Source organism: Heterodontus francisci, chromosome 34 (genome assembly GCF_036365525.1).
Source record: "Heterodontus francisci isolate sHetFra1 chromosome 34, sHetFra1.hap1, whole genome shotgun sequence".
Classification (NCBI taxonomy): domain Eukaryota; kingdom Metazoa; phylum Chordata; class Chondrichthyes; order Heterodontiformes; family Heterodontidae; genus Heterodontus; species Heterodontus francisci.
The window spans coordinates 15520911-15540978 of NC_090404.1; the positions used below are offsets into that span (position 1 = coordinate 15520911).

The 20068-nt window shown below is 50.8% G+C and overlaps 1 protein-coding gene across 1 annotated transcript in view; it reads right to left on the reverse strand.

Moving 5' to 3' along the window:
- The window catches only part of LOC137348669 (E3 ubiquitin-protein ligase MARCHF7-like), a 136950-nt gene that overhangs the window by 42150 nt on the left and 74732 nt on the right, over positions 1-20068 (reverse strand). Inside the window, exons 6-9 of the mRNA XM_068013928.1 lie at positions 18839-19994; positions 18327-18496; positions 12294-12403; positions 9554-9667 (exon numbers count right to left, since the gene is read on the reverse strand). Of these exons, the coding sequence (XP_067870029.1) occupies positions 9554-9667; positions 12294-12403; positions 18327-18496; positions 18839-19994 (1550 nt within the window). The remainder of the gene's footprint in view (positions 1-9553; positions 9668-12293; positions 12404-18326; positions 18497-18838; positions 19995-20068) is intronic.

Sequence of the window (20068 nt, forward strand, 5' to 3'; positions counted from 1 at the left end):
TTTACCCTGTGTGGGTGATAGTTGTCCCTTTACCCTGTGTGGGTGATAGTTTCCCCTTTACCCTGTGTGGGTGATAGTTTCCCCTTTACCCTGTGTGGGTGATAGTTGTCCCTTTACCCTGTGTGGGTGATAGTTTCCCCTTTACCCTGTGTGGGTGATAGTTATCCCTTTACCCTGTGTGGGTGATAGTTTCCCCTTTACCCTGTGTGGGTGATAGTTGTCCCTTTACCCTGTGTGGGTGATAGTTGTCCCTTTACCCTGTGAGGGTGATAGTTTCCCCTTTCCCTTGTGAGGGTGATAGTTATCCCTTTACCCTGTGTGGGTGATAGTTGTCCCTTTACCCTGTGTGGGTGATAGTTTCCCCTTTACCCTGTGTGGGTGATAGTTTCCCCTTTCCCTTGTGAGGGTGATAGTTATCCCTTTACCCTGTGTGGGTGATAGTTGTCCCTTTACCCTGTGTGGGTGATAGTTTCCCCTTTACCCTGTGTGGGTGATAGTTTCCCCTTTCCCTTGTGAGGGTGATAGTTTCCCCTTTCCCTTGTGAGGGTGATAGTTATCCCTTTACCCTGTGTGGGTGATAGTTTCCCCTTTACCCTGTGTGGGTGATAGTTTCCCCTTTCCCTTGTGAGGGTGATAGTTATCCCTTTACCCTGTGTGGGTGATAGTTATCCCTTTACCCTGTGTGGGTGATAGTTATCCCTTGACCCTGTGTGGGTGAATATTGTCCCTTTACCCTGTGTGGGTGATAGTTGTCCCTTTACCCTGTGTGGGTGAATATTGTCCCTTTACCCTGTGTGGGTGATAGTTGTCCCTTTACCCTGTGTGGGTGATAGTTTCCCCTTTACCCTGTGTGGGTGATAGTTTCCCCTTTCCCTTGTGAGGGTGATAGTTATTCCTTTACCCTGTGTGGGTGATAGTTTCCCCTTTACCCTGTGTGGGTGATAGTTTCCCCTTTCCCTTGTGAGGGTGATAGTTATCCCTTTACCCTGTGTGGGTGATAGTTATCCCTTTACCCTGTGTGGGTGAATATTGTCCCTTTACCCTGTGTGGGTGATAGTTGTCCCTTTACCCTGTGTGGGTGAATATTGTCCCTTTACCCTGTGTGGGTGATAGTTGTCCCTTTACCCTGTGTGGGTGAATATTTTCCCTTTACCCTGTGTGGGTGATAGTTTCCCCTTTACCCTGTGTGGGTGATAGTTGTCCCTTTACCCTGTGTGGGTGATAGTTATCCCTTTACCCTGTGTGGGTGATAGTTTCCCCTTTACCCTGTGTGGGTGATAGTTGTCCCTTTACCCTGTGTGGGTGAATATTGTCCCTTTACCCTGTGTGGGTGATAGTTTCCCCTTTACCCTGTGTGGGTGATAGTTGTCCCTTTACCCTGTGTGGGTGAATATTGTCCCTTTACCCTGTGTGGGTGATAGTTTCCCCTTTACCCTGTGTGGGTGATAGTTGTCCCTTTACCCTGTGTGGGTGATAGTTATCCCTTTACCCTGTGTGGGTGATAGTTATCCCTTTACCCTGTGTGGGTGATAGTTTCCCCTTTACCCTGTGTGGGTGATAGTTATCCCTTTACCCTGTGTGGGTGATAGTTGTGCCTTTACCCTGTGTGGGTGATAGTTGTCCCTTTACCCTGTGTGGGTGATAGTTGTGCCTTTACCCTGTGTGGGTGATAGTTTCCCCTTTACCCTGTGTGGGTGATAGTTGTGCCTTTACCCTGTGTGGGTGATAGTTTCCCCTTTACCCTGTGTGGGTGATAGTTATCCCTTTACCCTGTGTGGGTGATAGTTTCCCCTTTACCCTGTGTGGGTGATAGTTGTCCCTTTACCCTGTGTGGGTGATAGTTTCCCCTTTACCCTGTGTGGGTGATAGTTGTCCCTTTACACTGTGTGGGTGATAGTTTCCCCTTTACCCTGTGTGGGTGATAGTTGTCCCTTTACCCTGTGTGGGTGATAGTTTCCCCTTTACCCTGTGTGGGTGATAGTTGTGCCTTTACCCTGTGTGGGTGATAGTTTCCCCTTTACCCTGTGTGGGTGATAGTTATCCCTTTACCCTGTGTGGGTGATAGTTTCCCCTTTACCCTGTGTGGGTGATAGTTATCCCTTTACCCTGTGTGGGTGATAGTTTCCCCTTTACCCTGTGTGGGTGATAGTTATCCCTTTACCCTGTGTGGGTGATAGTTTCCCCTTTACCCTGTGTGGGTGATAGTTATCCCTTTACCCTGTGTGGGTGATAGTTTCCCCTTTACCCTGTGTGGGTGATAGTTGTCCCTTTACCCTGTGTGGGTGATAGTTTCCCCTTTACCCTGTGTGGGTGATAGTTGTCCCTTTACACTGTGTGGGTGATAGTTTCCCCTTTACCCTGTGTGGGTGATAGTTGTCCCTTTACCCTGTGTGGGTGATAGTTTCCCCTTTACCCTGTGTGGGTGATAGTTGTCCCTTTACCCTGTGTGGGTGATAGTTTCCCCTTTACCCTGTGTGGGTGATAGTTTCCCCTTTACCCTGTGTGGGTGATAGTTGTCCCTTTACCCTGTGTGGGTGATAGTTTCCCCTTTACCCTGTGTGGGTGATAGTTGTGCCTTTACCCTGTGTGGGTTATAGTTGTCCCTTTACCCTGTGTGGGTGATAGTTGTGCCTTTACCCTGTGTGGGTTATAGTTGTGCCTTTACCCTGTGTGGGTTATAGTTGTCCCTTTACCCTGTGTGGGTGATAGTTGTGCCTTTACCCTGTGTGGGTTATAGTTGTGCCTTTACCCTGTGTGGGTTATAGTTGTCCCTTTACCCTGTGTGGGTGATAGTTGTGCCTTTACCCTGTGTGGGTTATAGTTGTCCCTTTACCCTGTGTGGGTGATAGTTGTGCCTTTACCCTGTGTGGGTGATAGTTGTGCCTTTACCCTGTGTGGGTGATAGTTGTCCCTTTACCCTGTGTGGGTTATAGTTGTGCCTTTACCCTGTGTGGGTTATAGTTGTCCCTTTACCCTGTGTGGGTGATAGTTTCCCTTTTACACTGTGTGGGTGATAGTTTCCCCTTTACCCTGTGTGGGTGATAGTTGTCCCTTTACCCTGTGTGGGTGATAGTTTCCCCTTTACCCTGTGTGGGTGATAGTTGTCCCTTTACCCTGTGTGGGTGATAGTTATCCCTTTACCCTGTGTGGGTGATAGTTTCCCCTTTACCCTGTGTGGGTGATAGTTGTCCCTTTACCCTGTGTGGGTGATAGTTGTCCCTTTACCCTGTGTGGGTGATAGTTTCCCCTTTACCCTGTGTGGGTGATAGTTGTCCCTTTACCCTGTGTGGGTGATAGTTTCCCCTTTACCCTGTGTGGGTGATAGTTGTCCCTTTACCCTGTGTGGGTGAATATTGTCCCTTTACCCTGTGTGGGTGATAGTTTCCCCTTTACCCTGTGTGGGTGATAGTTGTCCCTTTACCCTGTGTGGGTGAATATTGTCCCTTTACCCTGTGTGGGTGATAGTTTCCCCTTTACCCTGTGTGGGTGATAGTTGTCCCTTTACCCTGTGTGGGTGAATATTGTCCCTTTACCCTGTGTGGGTGATAGTTTCCCCTTTACCCTGTGTGGGTGATAGTTTCCCCTTTACCCTGTGTGGGTGATAGTTATCCCTTTACCCTGTGTGGGTGATAGTTATCCCTTTCCCTTGTGAGGGTGATAGTTATCCCTTTACCCTGTGTGGGTGATAGTTGTCCCTTTACCCTGTGTGGGTGATAGTTTCCCCTTTACCCTGTGTGGGTGATAGTTTCCCCTTTACCCTGTGTGGGTGATAGTTATCCCTTTACCCTGTGTGGGTGATAGTTATCCCTTTCCCTTGTGAGGGTGATAGTTATCCCTTTACCCTGTGTGGGTGATAGTTGTCCCTTTACCCTGTGTGGGTGATAGTTTCCCCTTTACCCTGTGTGGGTGATAGTTTCCCCTTTACCCTGTGTGGGTGATAGTTTCCCCTTTACCCTGTGTGGGTGATAGTTATCCCTTTACCCTGTGTGGGTGATAGTTATCCCTTTCCCTTGTGAGGGTGATAGTTATCCCTTTACCCTGTGTGGGTGATAGTTGTCCCTTTACCCTGTGTGGGTGATAGTTGTCCCTTTACCCTGTGTGGGTGATAGTTTCCCCTTTACCCTGTGTGGGTGATAGTTATCCCTTTACCCTGTGTGGGTGATAGTTTCCCCTTTACCCTGTGTGGGTGATAGTTGTCCCTTTACCCTGTGTGGGTGATAGTTGTCCCTTTACCCTGTGAGGGTGATAGTTTCCCCTTTCCCTTGTGAGGGTGATAGTTATCCCTTTACCCTGTGTGGGTGATAGTTGTCCCTTTACCCTGTGTGGGTGATAGTTTCCCCTTTACCCTGTGTGGGTGATAGTTTCCCCTTTCCCTTGTGAGGGTGATAGTTATCCCTTTACCCTGTGTGGGTGATAGTTGTCCCTTTACCCTGTGTGGGTGATAGTTTCCCCTTTACCCTGTGTGGGTGATAGTTTCCCCTTTCCCTTGTGAGGGTGATAGTTTCCCCTTTCCCTTGTGAGGGTGATAGTTATCCCTTTACCCTGTGTGGGTGATAGTTTCCCCTTTACCCTGTGTGGGTGATAGTTTCCCCTTTCCCTTGTGAGGGTGATAGTTATCCCTTTACCCTGTGTGGGTGATAGTTATCCCTTTACCCTGTGTGGGTGATAGTTATCCCTTGACCCTGTGTGGGTGAATATTGTCCCTTTACCCTGTGTGGGTGATAGTTGTCCCTTTACCCTGTGTGGGTGAATATTGTCCCTTTACCCTGTGTGGGTGATAGTTGTCCCTTTACCCTGTGTGGGTGATAGTTTCCCCTTTACCCTGTGTGGGTGATAGTTTCCCCTTTCCCTTGTGAGGGTGATAGTTATTCCTTTACCCTGTGTGGGTGATAGTTTCCCCTTTACCCTGTGTGGGTGATAGTTTCCCCTTTCCCTTGTGAGGGTGATAGTTATCCCTTTACCCTGTGTGGGTGATAGTTATCCCTTTACCCTGTGTGGGTGAATATTGTCCCTTTACCCTGTGTGGGTGATAGTTGTCCCTTTACCCTGTGTGGGTGAATATTGTCCCTTTACCCTGTGTGGGTGATAGTTGTCCCTTTACCCTGTGTGGGTGAATATTTTCCCTTTACCCTGTGTGGGTGATAGTTTCCCCTTTACCCTGTGTGGGTGATAGTTGTCCCTTTACCCTGTGTGGGTGATAGTTATCCCTTTACCCTGTGTGGGTGATAGTTTCCCCTTTACCCTGTGTGGGTGATAGTTGTCCCTTTACCCTGTGTGGGTGAATATTGTCCCTTTACCCTGTGTGGGTGATAGTTTCCCCTTTACCCTGTGTGGGTGATAGTTGTCCCTTTACCCTGTGTGGGTGAATATTGTCCCTTTACCCTGTGTGGGTGATAGTTTCCCCTTTACCCTGTGTGGGTGATAGTTGTCCCTTTACCCTGTGTGGGTGATAGTTATCCCTTTACCCTGTGTGGGTGATAGTTATCCCTTTACCCTGTGTGGGTGATAGTTTCCCCTTTACCCTGTGTGGGTGATAGTTATCCCTTTACCCTGTGTGGGTGATAGTTGTGCCTTTACCCTGTGTGGGTGATAGTTGTCCCTTTACCCTGTGTGGGTGATAGTTTCCCCTTTACCCTGTGTGGGTGATAGTTGTCCCTTTACCCTGTGTGGGTGATAGTTTCCCCTTTACCCTGTGTGGGTGATAGTTGTCCCTTTACACTGTGTGGGTGATAGTTTCCCCTTTACCCTGTGTGGGTGATAGTTGTCCCTTTACCCTGTGTGGGTGATAGTTTCCCCTTTACCCTGTGTGGGTGATAGTTGTGCCTTTACCCTGTGTGGGTGATAGTTTCCCCTTTACCCTGTGTGGGTGATAGTTATCCCTTTACCCTGTGTGGGTGATAGTTTCCCCTTTACCCTGTGTGGGTGATAGTTATCCCTTTACCCTGTGTGGGTGATAGTTTCCCCTTTACCCTGTGTGGGTGATAGTTATCCCTTTACCCTGTGTGGGTGATAGTTTCCCCTTTACCCTGTGTGGGTGATAGTTATCCCTTTACCCTGTGTGGGTGATAGTTTCCCCTTTACCCTGTGTGGGTGATAGTTATCCCTTTACCCTGTGTGGGTGATAGTTTCCCCTTTACCCTGTGTGGGTGATAGTTATCCCTTTACCCTGTGTGGGTGATAGTTTCCCCTTTACCCTGTGTGGGTGATAGTTATCCCTTTACCCTGTGTGGGTGATAGTTGTGCCTTTACCCTGTGTGGGTGATAGTTGTCCCTTTACCCTGTGTGGGTGATAGTTGTGCCTTTACCCTGTGTGGGTGATAGTTTCCCCTTTACCCTGTGTGGGTGATAGTTGTGCCTTTACCCTGTGTGGGTGATAGTTATCCCTTTACCCTGTGTGGGTGATAGTTTCCCCTTTACCCTGTGTGGGTGATAGTTGTCCCTTTACCCTGTGTGGGTGATAGTTTCCCCTTTACCCTGTGTGGGTGATAGTTGTCCCTTTACACTGTGTGGGTGATAGTTTCCCCTTTACCCTGTGTGGGTGATAGTTGTCCCTTTACCCTGTGTGGGTGATAGTTTCCCCTTTACCCTGTGTGGGTGATAGTTGTCCCTTTACCCTGTGTGGGTGATAGTTTCCCCTTTACCCTGTGTGGGTGATAGTTTCCCCTTTACCCTGTGTGGGTGATAGTTGTCCCTTTACCCTGTGTGGGTGATAGTTTCCCCTTTACCCTGTGTGGGTGATAGTTGTGCCTTTACCCTGTGTGGGTTATAGTTGTCCCTTTACCCTGTGTGGGTGATAGTTGTGCCTTTACCCTGTGTGGGTTATAGTTGTGCCTTTACCCTGTGTGGGTTATAGTTGTCCCTTTACCCTGTGTGGGTGATAGTTGTGCCTTTACCCTGTGTGGGTTATAGTTGTGCCTTTACCCTGTGTGGGTGATAGTTGTGCCTTTACCCTGTGTGGGTTATAGTTGTGCCTTTACCCTGTGTGGGTTATAGTTGTGCCTTTACCCTGTGTGGGTGATAGTTGTGCCTTTACCCTGTGTGGGTTATAGTTGTCCCTTTACCCTGTGTGGGTGATAGTTGTGCCTTTACCCTGTGTGGGTTATAGTTGTGCCTTTACCCTGTGTGGGTTATAGTTGTGCCTTTACCCTGTGTGGGTGATAGTTGTCCCTTTACACTGTGTGGGTGATAGTTTCCCCTTTACCCTGTGTGGGTGATAGTTGTGCCTTTACCCTGTGTGGGTTATAGTTGTGCCTTTACCCTGTGTGGGTTATAGTTGTCCCTTTACCCTGTGTGGGTGATAGTTTCCCTTTTACACTGTGTGGGTGATAGTTTCCCCTTTACCCTGTGTGGGTGATAGTTGTGCCTTTACCCTGTGTGGGTTATAGTTGTGCCTTTACCCTGTGTGGGTTATAGTTGTCCCTTTACCCTGTGTGGGTGATAGTTTCCCTTTTACACTGTGTGGGTGATAGTTTCCCCTTTACCCTGTGTGGGTGATAGTTGTCCCTTTACCCTGTGTGGGTGATAGTTTCCCCTTTACCCTGTGTGGGTGATAGTTGTCCCTTTACCCTGTGTGGGTGATAGTTATCCCTTTACCCTGTGTGGGTGATAGTTTCCCCTTTACCCTGTGTGGGTGATAGTTGTCCCTTTACCCTGTGTGGGTGATAGTTGTCCCTTTACCCTGTGTGGGTGATAGTTTCCCCTTTACCCTGTGTGGGTGATAGTTGTCCCTTTACCCTGTGTGGATGATAGTTTCCCCTTTACCCTGTGTGGGTGATAGTTGTCCCTTTACCCTGTGTGGGTGAATATTGTCCCTTTACCCTGTGTGGGTGATAGTTTCCCCTTTACCCTGTGTGGGTGATAGTTGTCCCTTTACCCTGTGTGGGTGAATATTGTCCCTTTACCCTGTGTGGGTGATAGTTTCCCCTTTACCCTGTGTGGGTGATAGTTGTCCCTTTACCCTGTGTGGGTGAATATTGTCCCTTTACCCTGTGTGGGTGATAGTTTCCCCTTTACCCTGTGTGGGTGATAGTTTCCCCTTTACCCTGTGTGGGTGATAGTTATCCCTTTACCCTGTGTGGGTGATAGTTATCCCTTTCCCTTGTGAGGGTGATAGTTATCCCTTTACCCTGTGTGGGTGATAGTTGTCCCTTTACCCTGTGTGGGTGATAGTTTCCCCTTTACCCTGTGTGGGTGATAGTTGTCCCTTTACCCTGTGTGGGTGATAGTTTCCCCTTTACCCTGTGTGGGTGATAGTTATCCCTTTACCCTGTGTGGGTGATAGTTTCCCCTTTACCCTGTGTGGGTGATAGTTGTCCCTTTACCCTGTGTGGGTGATAGTTGTCCCTTTACCCTGTGAGGGTGATAGTTTCCCCTTTCCCTTGTGAGGGTGATAGTTATCCCTTTACCCTGTGTGGGTGATAGTTGTCCCTTTACCCTGTGTGGGTGATAGTTTCCCCTTTACCCTGTGTGGGTGATAGTTTCCCCTTTCCCTTGTGAGGGTGATAGTTATCCCTTTACCCTGTGTGGGTGATAGTTGTCCCTTTACCCTGTGTGGGTGATAGTTTCCCCTTTACCCTGTGTGGGTGATAGTTTCCCCTTTCCCTTGTGAGGGTGATAGTTTCCCCTTTCCCTTGTGAGGGTGATAGTTATCCCTTTACCCTGTGTGGGTGATAGTTTCCCCTTTACCCTGTGTGGGTGATAGTTTCCCCTTTCCCTTGTGAGGGTGATAGTTATCCCTTTACCCTGTGTGGGTGATAGTTATCCCTTTACCCTGTGTGGGTGAATATTGTCCCTTTACCCTGTGTGGGTGATAGTTGTCCCTTTACCCTGTGTGGGTGAATATTGTCCCTTTACCCTGTGTGGGTGATAGTTGTCCCTTTACCCTGTGTGGGTGATAGTTTCCCCTTTACCCTGTGTGGGTGATAGTTTCCCCTTTCCCTTGTGAGGGTGATAGTTATTCCTTTACCCTGTGTGGGTGATAGTTTCCCCTTTACCCTGTGTGGGTGATAGTTTCCCCTTTCCCTTGTGAGGGTGATAGTTATCCCTTTACCCTGTGTGGGTGATAGTTATCCCTTTACCCTGTGTGGGTGAATATTGTCCCTTTACCCTGTGTGGGTGATAGTTGTCCCTTTACCCTGTGTGGGTGAATATTGTCCCTTTACCCTGTGTGGGTGATAGTTGTCCCTTTACCCTGTGTGGGTGAATATTTTCCCTTTACCCTGTGTGGGTGATAGTTTCCCCTTTACCCTGTGTGGGTGATAGTTGTCCCTTTACCCTGTGTGGGTGATAGTTTCCCCTTTCCCTTGTGAGGGTGATAGTTATCCCTTTACCCTGTGTGGGTGATAGTTATCCCTTTACCCTGTGTGGGTGAATATTGTCCCTTTACCCTGTGTGGGTGATAGTTATCCCTTTACCCTGTATGGGTGATAGTTGTCCCTTTACCCTGTGTGGGTGATAGTTGTCCCTTTACCCTGTGTGGGTGATAGTTGCTTCTTTACCCTGTGTGGGTTATAACTGCCCCTTTACCCTGTGTTGTTCATTGTTGCCCCCTTACCTGGTAACTAGTCGAACTCCCGCTCAGCAGCCGCATGAGTTCAGTGAATCGCTGCTCGTAGAGGTGTAGCAGGACTGCCATATAGAGACTGGAGTTCGTCATCTGCTCCTCAACCTGTGTGTGAGGGGTGGGGAGAACACGAGAGTAAAGGTTCAGCTTTCTGTGCACCAGAGAGAAGAGGAAAAACCACCAACATCTCTCTGTCTTCCCCCCTACAATCGCCACAGTGCACTGTAAACTGTTCCCCTCCACCCACACACATGAACCCTTGAAGCCGTATGCACAACCCTCCCCCACACCAGTGAGGCCACAGGCTCACCCCTCCTCCATACCAGTGAGGCCACATGCTCACCCTTCCCCCCGACCAGTGAGGCCACAGGCTCATCCCTCCCCCATACCAGTGAGGCCACATGCTCATCCCTCCCTCATACCAGTGAGGCCACATGCTCACCCCTCCCTCATACCAGTGAGGCCACATGCTCACCCCTCCCTCATACCAGTGAGGCCACATGCTCATCCCTCCCTCATACCAGTGAGGCCACATGCTCATCCCTCCCCCATACCAGTGAGGCCACATGCTCATCCCTCCCTCATACCAGTGAGGCCACATGCTCATCCCTCCCTCATACCAGTGAGGCCACATGCTCACCCCTCCCTCATACCAGTGAGGCCACATGCTCATCCCTCCCTCATACCAGTGAGGCCACATGCTCACCCCTCCCTCATACCAGTGAGGCCACATGCTCATCCCTCCCTCATACCAGTGAGGCCAGATGCTCACCCCTCCCTCATACCAGTGAGGCCACATGCTCACCCCTCCCTCATACCAGTGAGGCCACAGGCTCATCCCTCCCTCATACCAGTGAGGCCAGATGCTCACCCCTCCCTCATACCAGTGAGGCCACATGCTCATCCCTCCCTCATACCAGTGAGGCCAGATGCTCACCCCTCCCACATACCAGTGGGGCCACATGCTCATCCCTCCCTCATACCAGTGAGGCCACATGCTCATCCCTCCCTCATACCAGTGAGGCCACATGCTCACCCCTCCCCCATACCAGTGAGGCCCCAGGCTCACCCCTCCCCGATACCTGTGAGGCCACATGCTCATCCCTCCCTCATACCAGTGAGGCCACATGCTCATCCCTCCCTCATACCAGTGAGGCCACATGCTCACCCCTCCCCCATACCAGTGAGGCCCCAGGCTCACCCCTCCCCGATACCTGTGAGGCCACATGCTCATCCCTCCCTCATACCAGTGAGGCCACATGCTCACCCCTCCCTCATACCAGTGAGGCCACATGCTCACCCCTCCCCCATACCAGTGAGGCCCCAGGCTCACCCCTCCCCGATACCTGTGAGGCCACATGCTCATCCCTCCCTCATACCAGTGAGGCCACATGCTCATCCCTCCCTCATACCAGTGAGGCCACATGCTCACCCCTCCCCCATACCAGTGAGGCCACATGCTCACCCCTCCCCCATACCAGTGAGGCCACATGCTCACCCCTCCCCCATACCAGTGAGGCCACATGCTCACCCCTCCCCCATACCAGTGAGGCCACATGTTGACCCCTCCCCCCTACCAGTGAGGCCACATGCTCACCCCTCCCCCATACCAGTGAGGCCACAGGCTCACCCCTCCCCGATACCAGTGAGGCCACATGCTCATCCCTCCCTCATACCAGTGAGGCCACATGCTCATCACTCCCCCATACCAGTGAGGCCACATGCTAACCCCTCCCCCATACCAGTGAGGCCACATGCTCACCCCTCCGCCATACCAGTGGGACCCCATACTCACCCCTCCCCCCTACCAGTGGGACCCCATACACCCCTCCCCCCTACCAGTGGGACCCCATGCTCACCCCTCCCCCATACCAGTGGGACCACATGCTCACCCCTCCCCCCTACCTGTGGGACCGCATGCTCACCCCTCCCCCCATACCAGTGGGACCGCATGTTCACCCCTCCCCCCTACCAGTGGGACTGCATGCTCCCCCCTCCCCCCATACCAGTGGGACCGCATGTTCACCCCTCCCCCCTACCAGTGGGACTGCATGCTCCCCCCTCCCCCCATACCAGTGAGACTGCATGCTCACCCCTCCCCCCTGCCAGTGGGACCGCATGCTCACCCCTCCCCCCATACAAGTGGGACCGCATGCTCACCCCTCCCCCTACCTGTGAGACCCCATGCTCACCCCTCCCCCCTACCAGTGGGACCGCATGCTGACCCCACCCCCCATACCAGTGGGACCGCATGCTCACCCCTCCCCCCTACCTGAGACTGCATGCTCACCCCTCCCCCCATACCAGTGAGACCCCATACTCACCCCACTCCCCTACCTGTGAGACTGCATGCTCAACCCTCCCCCTACCTGTGAGACTGCATGCTCAGCCCTCCCCCCTACCTGTGAGACTGCATGCTCACCCCACCCCCCTACCTGTGAGACTGCATGCTCACCCCACCCCCCTACCTGTGAGACTGCATGCTCAACCCTCCCCCCACCTGTGAGACTGCATGCTCAACACTCCCCCATACCAGTGAGATCCCATGCTTACCCCTCCCCTCTACCTGTGAGACTGCATGCTCAACCCTCCCCAATACCAGTGAGACCCCATGCTCACCCCTCCCCCCTACCTGTGAGACTGCTTGCTCACCCCTCCCCCGTACCTGTGAGGTCGCATGTTCACCCTTCCTCCCTACCCGTGAGACTGCATGCTCACCCTTCCCCCGTACCTGTGATGCCGCACACTTGCGGTGAAACTCATGCACATCGAAGTTGTCGAAATCCAGCTTGAGGGTTTGTTTGCAGAGCTCGCAGGTGGTGACAGCAGCCAGATCGGCACCTATCCGGGGAACAAGGGAGAAGATTCACGGCCCCACCCACTCTCACACTCTTACCGTAAACTGCACAGCAACAGGAGAGGTAAACCGAGAAAGGGGCAGGGAGAGCGGGGAGGAAGGGTTGAACGAGAATGGGGGAGCGGGAGGTGGATGTTGACTGGGATGGGGAGGGGGTAATGGGGGAAGGAGATAGGTGACGGGGGAAGAGTAAAGAGCAACAATCATCCACTTTTTATGGCCTCAAAATGTCCCAAAGTGATTTCCAGCCAATTAAGTACTTTTGAAATATGGACACTGTTGTAATGTCGGGGGTAGAGCCGGGGAATGCGACTGCCTGGACTGCTATACAGAAAGCCGGCATGGGCCCGATGGCCTCTTTCAGTGCCGTAATGACGCTACAAATCTGAGTCTAGGAATAGCAGTGGACTATTTGTGCACTGCAAGATCCCACAAACAGCCCCAAGCAGATAATCTGTTTTATTGATGTGGGTTGAGGGATAAACACGAGCCCAGGATATTGAGAGGACTCCCCTGCTCTGCTCTGTAATAGTGGCCGTGGGATCTTTTATGGGTAGATGGAACCCCTGGTTTAACATCTCATCTGAAAGACGGCGCCTCCAAGAGTGCCACACTCTCTCAGTTCTGGCACTGGGAGTGTCGGCCCTGGATTATGGGGCTCGAGTCTCTGGACTGGGGACTGGAACACACAACCTTCTGACTCGGAGGCAAGAGTTAGATGGATCGAGTTGCAGTAGGAGTGATGATGGTAAATTTATGTATCCCACACTCTAGCTGCTAAGCTCAAGGGCGGCACAGGTTGGAGGCTGGGACACAGCACAGCAATACCTGTTGTCCACCCTGCCTTTCCTTTGAGTGCAGGTCTTCACTAGGCACATGGGATCATTGAATTTACCCTTTGAGTCTCTCTAATCAGGTTTCTGCCCCGCCACGGTACCGAAAAGGCTCTTATCAAAGTCACAAGTGACATTCTATGTGTCTGTGACAAAGGTAAACTATCCCTCCTCGTCCTTCTCGACCTGCCTGCAGCCTTTCACACCGTCAACCACACCATCCTCCTCCAATGTCTCTTCACTGTCGTCCAGCTGGGTGGGACCTGGTTCCATTCTTGTATGTCTAATCGTAGCTAGGGAATCACTTGCAATGGCTTCTCTTCCTGCTCCTGCACCATTACCTCTGGTGTCCCCCAAGGATCTATCCTGGTCACCACCCCCTCACCTAATTCTCATCTACATGCTGCCCCTCGGTGACACCATCCGAAAACACAGTGTTAGTTTTCACCTGTATGCTGACGACACCCAGCTCTACCTCGTCACCGTATCTCTTGATTACTCCACTCCAATTATCAACCTGCTTGTGCAACATCCAGTACTGGATGAGCAGAAATTTCCTCCAATTCACATTAAATATTGTCTTCAGTCCCTAGCCCATCTGAGATTAAATCAGTCTGTTTGCAACTTTGGTGTCATATTTGACCCCGAGATGAGCTTCTGACCACATATCCATGCCATCACTAAGACAGCCTATTTCCACCTCTTGTAACATCGCCCGACTCCATCCCTCATCTGCTGCTGAAACCCTCATCCATGCCTTTATTACCTCTAGACTTGACTATTCCAACACACTCCTGGCCTGCCTTCCACATTCTAGCCTCCAAGTGCTGGCAAATGGGATTAGGTAGACAGGTCAGGTGTCTTTAATGCATCGGTGCAGACTTGATGGACCAAAGGGCCTCTTCTGCACTGTATTATTCTGTGATTCTGTGAACTTGAGGTCATCCAAAACCCTGCTGTCCGTGTTTTAACTCACACCAAATCCCATTCATCCAAAACCCTGCTGTCCGTGTCTTAACTCGCACCAAATCCCATTCATCCAAAACCCTGCTGTCCGTGTCTTAACTCGCACCAAATCCCATTCATCCGTCATCCCTGTTGACGTACATTGGCTCCAAGTTGAGCAATGCCTCGATTTTAAACTTATCATCCTTATTTTCAAATCCCTCCCTGGCCTCGCTCCTCCTTATCTCTGTAATCTTCTCCAGCCCCCACAACCCTCTGAGATCTCTGTGCTCCTCTTCAGCAACCCTGATTTTAATCACTCCACCCATAAGTAGCTGTGCCTTGAGCTGTCTAGACCCCAATTCCTTCCATAACCCCCTCCACCCTTCTGCCTCTCTTTCCTCCTTTGAGATGCTGCAACAAATTACAGGAGGACATTACTGAACTTGCTGAATGGGCAAATAATTGGCAAATAAAATTCAACACAATTAAATGTGAGGTTGTACATTTTGGTAGGAAGAGTAGGGAGGTCATTTATTACTTGGAAGGTACGAGTCTCGGTGGGGTAGAGGAACAAAGGGATCGCCAAGCACAAGTACACCAATCACTAAACGTTATGGCACATTTAGCAAGGCCATAAAAAAAGCAATCCAAGCACTAGGTGGATGGAAGCCGAACATTGGACAACAGGATCTTTCTCCTCCAAGTATCCTGTGAGATGAAATCAACAGCAACTTATATTTATATAGCGTCTTTAATGTAATAAAATGTCCTAAGGCACTTCACAGGAGCATTATAAAATAAAATATGACGCCAAGCCACATAGAGAGATATCAGGGCAGATGACCAAAAGCCTACACAGGAGTACATCAGGTATACAACACAGAAACATGCCATTCAGCCCAACCAGTCCATGCCAGCATTTATGCTCCACTCGAGCCTCCTCCCATCATTTCTCTTTTAAATCTGTCACCGTAATCCTCTATTCCCTGCCCCTTCATATCCTTATCTAACTTCCTCTTAAATACATCTATACTATTTGCTTCAACCACTCCCCATGGTAGCAAGTTCCACATTCTCGCCCCTCTATGAGTAAAGAAGTTTTTTCTGAATTCCCGATTGGATTTCTTGCTGACTATCTTATATTGATGGCCTCTGGTTATGCTCTTCCCCACAAGTTTTTTAAAATTCATTCATGGGATGTGGGCGTCGCTGGCTCGTCCAGCATTTATTACCCATCCCTAATTGCCCTTGAGAAGGTGGTGGTGAGCCGCCTTCTTGAACCGCTGCAACCCATGTGGGGTAGGTGCACCCACAGTACTGTTAGGAAGGGAGTTCCAGGATTTTGACCCAGTGACAGTAAAGGAGCAGTGATATAGTTCCAAATCAGGATGGTGTGTGACTTGGAGGGGAACTTGCAGGTGGTGGTGTTCCCATGCATCAGCTGCTCTTGTGCTTCTAGGTGGTAGAGGTCGTGGGTTTGGAAGGTGCTGCCTAAGGAGACCAAAACTGTACGCAGTACTCTAGGTGTGGTCTCATCAATGTCTTGTACAGTTGTAGCAAGACTTCCCTACTTTTATACTTCAACCCCCTTACAATAAAGGCCAGCTTCCATTTGTCTTCCTAATTACTTGCTGTACCTGTATGCCCACTTTGTTTCATGTACGAGGACATCCAGATCCCTCTGTACTGCAGCATTCTGCAATCTCTTTCCATTTAAATAATCTATTCTTCCTACCGAAGTGGATAACCTCACAGTTATACTCCTCTGCCAAGTTTTTTCCCACTTACTTAACCTATCTCTATCCCTTTGCAGACACTTTGTGCCCACCTCACAACTTGCTTTCCTACCTATCTTTGTATCGTCAGCATATTTGGCTACAATACACTCTGTTCCTTCATCAAAGTCATTGATATAGATTGCAAATGGTTGAGGCCCCAGCACTGATCCCTGTGACAATCCACTAGTTACAGTTTACCAACCTGCAAATGCCCCATTTATCCAGACTCTCTGTTTCTTGTTAGTTAGCCAATCTCTATCCATGCTAATATATTACCCCCAACATCACGAACTCTTATCTTGTGCAGTAACCTTTTATGTGGCATCTTAATGAATGCCTTTTGGAAATCCAAATATACTACATCTACTGGTTCCCCTTTATCCACCCTGCTTGTTACATCCCAAAGAACTGTAATAAATTTGTCAACCGCGATTTCCCTTTCATAAAACCATGTTGACTCTGCCTAATTGTATTATGATTTTCTAAATGTCCTGCTACTACTTCCTTAATAATGGATTCCAGCATTTTCCCAATGACAGATATTAGGCTAACTGGCCTATAGTTTCCTGCTTTCTGTCTCCCTCCTTTCTCCCATAAAGGCATTACATTTGTGGTTTTCCAATCCACTGGGACCTTTCTTGAATCTAGGGAATCCACTATCTCTGCAGCCACTTTTTTTTAAGACCCTAGGATGCAGGCCATCTGGTCCAGGGACTTGTCAGCCTGTAGCCCCATTAGTTTTCCCAGTACTTTTTCCTCTACTGATAGCGATTGTTTTAAGTTTCTTCCTCCCTTTGCCCCCTGATTTTCGACTATTCTTGGGATGCTTTTAGTGTCTTCTACCGTGAAGGCATACAAAAAACTTGTTCAACACCTCTGCCATTTCTTTGTTTCCCATAATTAATTCCCAGTCTCATCCTCGAAGGACCAATGTTTACTTTAGCTACTCTCTTCCTTTTTATATGCTTGTAGAAACTCTTACTACGGTTTTTATATTCTTGCTAGTATACTCTCATATTCTAATTTCTCCCTCTTTAAATTTTTTTCGCCAACCTTTGCTGGTTTCTAAAATTTTCCCGATCTTCTGGCCTACCACTAATCTTTGCAGCAATGCCTTTTCTTTCAATTTGAAACCATTCCTTAGCCAGCCACAGATGGTTCATCCTTCTCATAGAGTCTTTCTTTCTCAATGCAATATATCCCTCTCTAAAACTCTCCGTCTTGCTGTCCTTGTTTAAAACCTACCTCTTTGACCAAGCTTTTGGTCACCTGGCTGAAAAGTCTTCTTCTTGGGCCCTGTGCCAAATTTTGTTTAAGTACACTCCTGTGAAGCACATTGGGACATTTTACTGTGTTAAAGGCCATTCTATAAATGTGAGGCGTTGTTCAGAGGAAGTAAAGAGGGTTGTTCAGAGGAGCACTGGTATACTGGAGAGAGACAAGAGGGGATGTGATGTGGAAGGAAAGGCTGGAGCTGAGAAGCGGGGAAATCGCTTACTGGGTGACGAGCTTCTCCTCGTACCCTATCCAGAAGTTTGACAGACTGGTTGGAAGGTGTCGTCCCATCCTTTTCCCCCTGCCCTCTAGATGTGGAAGCAGGATTGAGGACACAGACATGGAGCTTTCTATAGAGTTAAGAGCTGTTAATGGGGAGAAGGAGAGTTTGGAACAAAACAGGAAAAAACAAACCTGCTTGAGGGAGCTTTAAGAGATGGGGTTAGTGAGATGGGGTGGGACAGGGGGTGGGGGTAGAGTTACAATTGGGATAAAAGAGGAGACGGTGAAATCTAGAATAACCTTAGATGGAGGTGTGTGCAAGATCCATTTGGGATAGGAGGATGTCGGTGGGACCCAAAGTATCCCGGGCGGCACAGTGGCGCAGTGGTTAGCACTGCAGCCTCACAGCTCCAGGGACCCGGGTTCGATTCTGGGTACTGCCTGTGTGGAGTTTGCAAGTTCTCCCTGTGTCTGCGTGGGTTTTCTCCGGGTGCTCTGGTTTCCTCCCACAAGCCAAAAGACTTGCAGGTTGATAGGTAAATTGGCCATTATAAATTGTCACTAGTATAGGTAGGTGGTAGGGAAATATAGGGACAGGGTGGGGATGTTTGGTAGGAATATGGATTAGTGTAGGATTAGTATAAATGGATGGTTGATGGTCGGCACAGACTCGGTGGGCCGAAGGGCCTGTTTCAGTGCTGTATCTCTAATCTAATCTAATCTAATCCCCAGATGAAGGGTGAGAGTGGTGGGCATTGATTGAACTCGGTGAGTTGAAGAGAATTGGTGACTTGTAGTCTTGTAGACTGCCATAGAATTTGCAAGGGCCCCATTTGATCCAACTGTCCTACCTGAAACAATCTTTGCCTGTAGCCACTTCTTCAGGCAGTCATGGTGCACGAACTGTAGACTTCCAACACATTTGCAAGGTTCAAGGAGCGGGTTCAGTGGGGTGCCGCCCGGTATCAGGCAGATCCTGCACAGGTCCCCCTCCTCCTCCTCAGAGTCTTCGCGAAGCAGACTGAATACAAAGCATACGGGATAGAACCATGAGTTAAGACTTGGTGGGGGAGGGGGGGGAGTCTCTCCAACAAGAATTCCTTTTAAAGAGAGAATTATTCCATCAGTGACCCCTTTTAAAGAGGGAGTCTCTCCATCAGTGACCAACTTTTAAAGAGGGAATCTTTCCGTCAGGGACCAACTTTTAACGTGGGAGTCTCTCCATCAGGGACCAACTTTTAAAGAGGAAATCTCTCCGTCAGGACCCCTCTTGGAGAAGGGGGTGACTTTCTCACAGACCTCAATTTATCCTCCCCCTTAGTCCCACCCAAGACCGATAATGTCTCTCCTGCTTGTTCCTTACCTCTCCTGCAGCTTCCTGAGTGTCTCTGGGTCTGGACGGGGCTTCTCGTTGTCCTGGGCCTCCTTCCCAGTCTCGTCAGTGGACGCGAGGGTCCGTTCCCTCGCCTCCTGGGCCCTCAGGCCCGAGACGGCCAGGATGGTCATGGATAGCGGGCCGCGCATCTGTCCGCTGCCCCAGGAAGGGCTGGCTGCTCCCAGGCGGGCAGCGGAGATGGGCTGGAGGCGGGCCAGGCTGACGGCAGGCTGGGGGGCAGCCACGGGATTGGAGGCGGTGGTGACCAACAGGCTGACCAGCCGGCCGGCTTCGAGCCGGGGCAGGAGTGGCGGGCTCTCGGGGCCCAGGTGGTGGGGGCTGGCGCCGGGAGCCGGACTCTCCAGTGGGCAGCCTTGCTCGTCCGAGCGACGGAATGTCTGCGTGCTCCTGCTGTTGGTCCCGGGCTCAGGCCAGAGGGGCTGTGGGCCAGCACGCCTGTCCTCCTCAGCCCCACACAGAGTGCTCCCTTGGTGGCTGCCCTCTTCCCAGGTGGTGGCCGCGGCGGCACTGCTGTCTTTCTCTTGAGCGGCCCACGGGCGCACCCAGAGCCCAAAGGGCAGGCGGTCGTCCAGCGAGGCGAGGGGGCTGAACAAGCTGGCAGGTTGAGCGGCTGCACCTTGCTCCGTGCCTGGTAGTGGGAGTGGCGGCACTGGTGGTTTGTCATTGTCGTCGCCATCATCGCCATCTCCTCTCTGGGCGGCCGGCCTCTCGGCCGCTGTGTTAGTCAGCCTCTCCCGCCTCAGCCTTCGCAGGATGCGGCTGGTTTGCTGCCTGCACAGCCTGGAAGGATCAGCCAGCTCCCCGGGGTCTCGGTGTCCCTCGTCCTCGGCTTCCCGGCCCGTCCCTTCACGCTGGCCGGTGAGGGGCCGGCAAGGTACCGGCCCTGGCCCCGCGGTTTGCGGCTCTGGGTCCTGGAAGTTGCCGCCGTTCCTCCTCGCTGAGCCCTCCTCCTCGGCACTGTCCCCACAGCACAGGCTCCCGGACTGTGTTCTCCTGACAGGCGGCCCAGGTGCATTGCCAGCCGAGCTCTGCCTGGGCACCTTGAGCAGCTGGTGAGGGTCGGGGCCCTTCTTGCCCTTCAGTTGTAGTCTCTGTGCCTGGAAAGAGGCTCCATGGTCAGGCCCTGAAACACAGAAAATAATGTGGGGGAGTCAATAATTAAGGCCCTCAAATACAAAAGGGAATTCAGGAGAAACC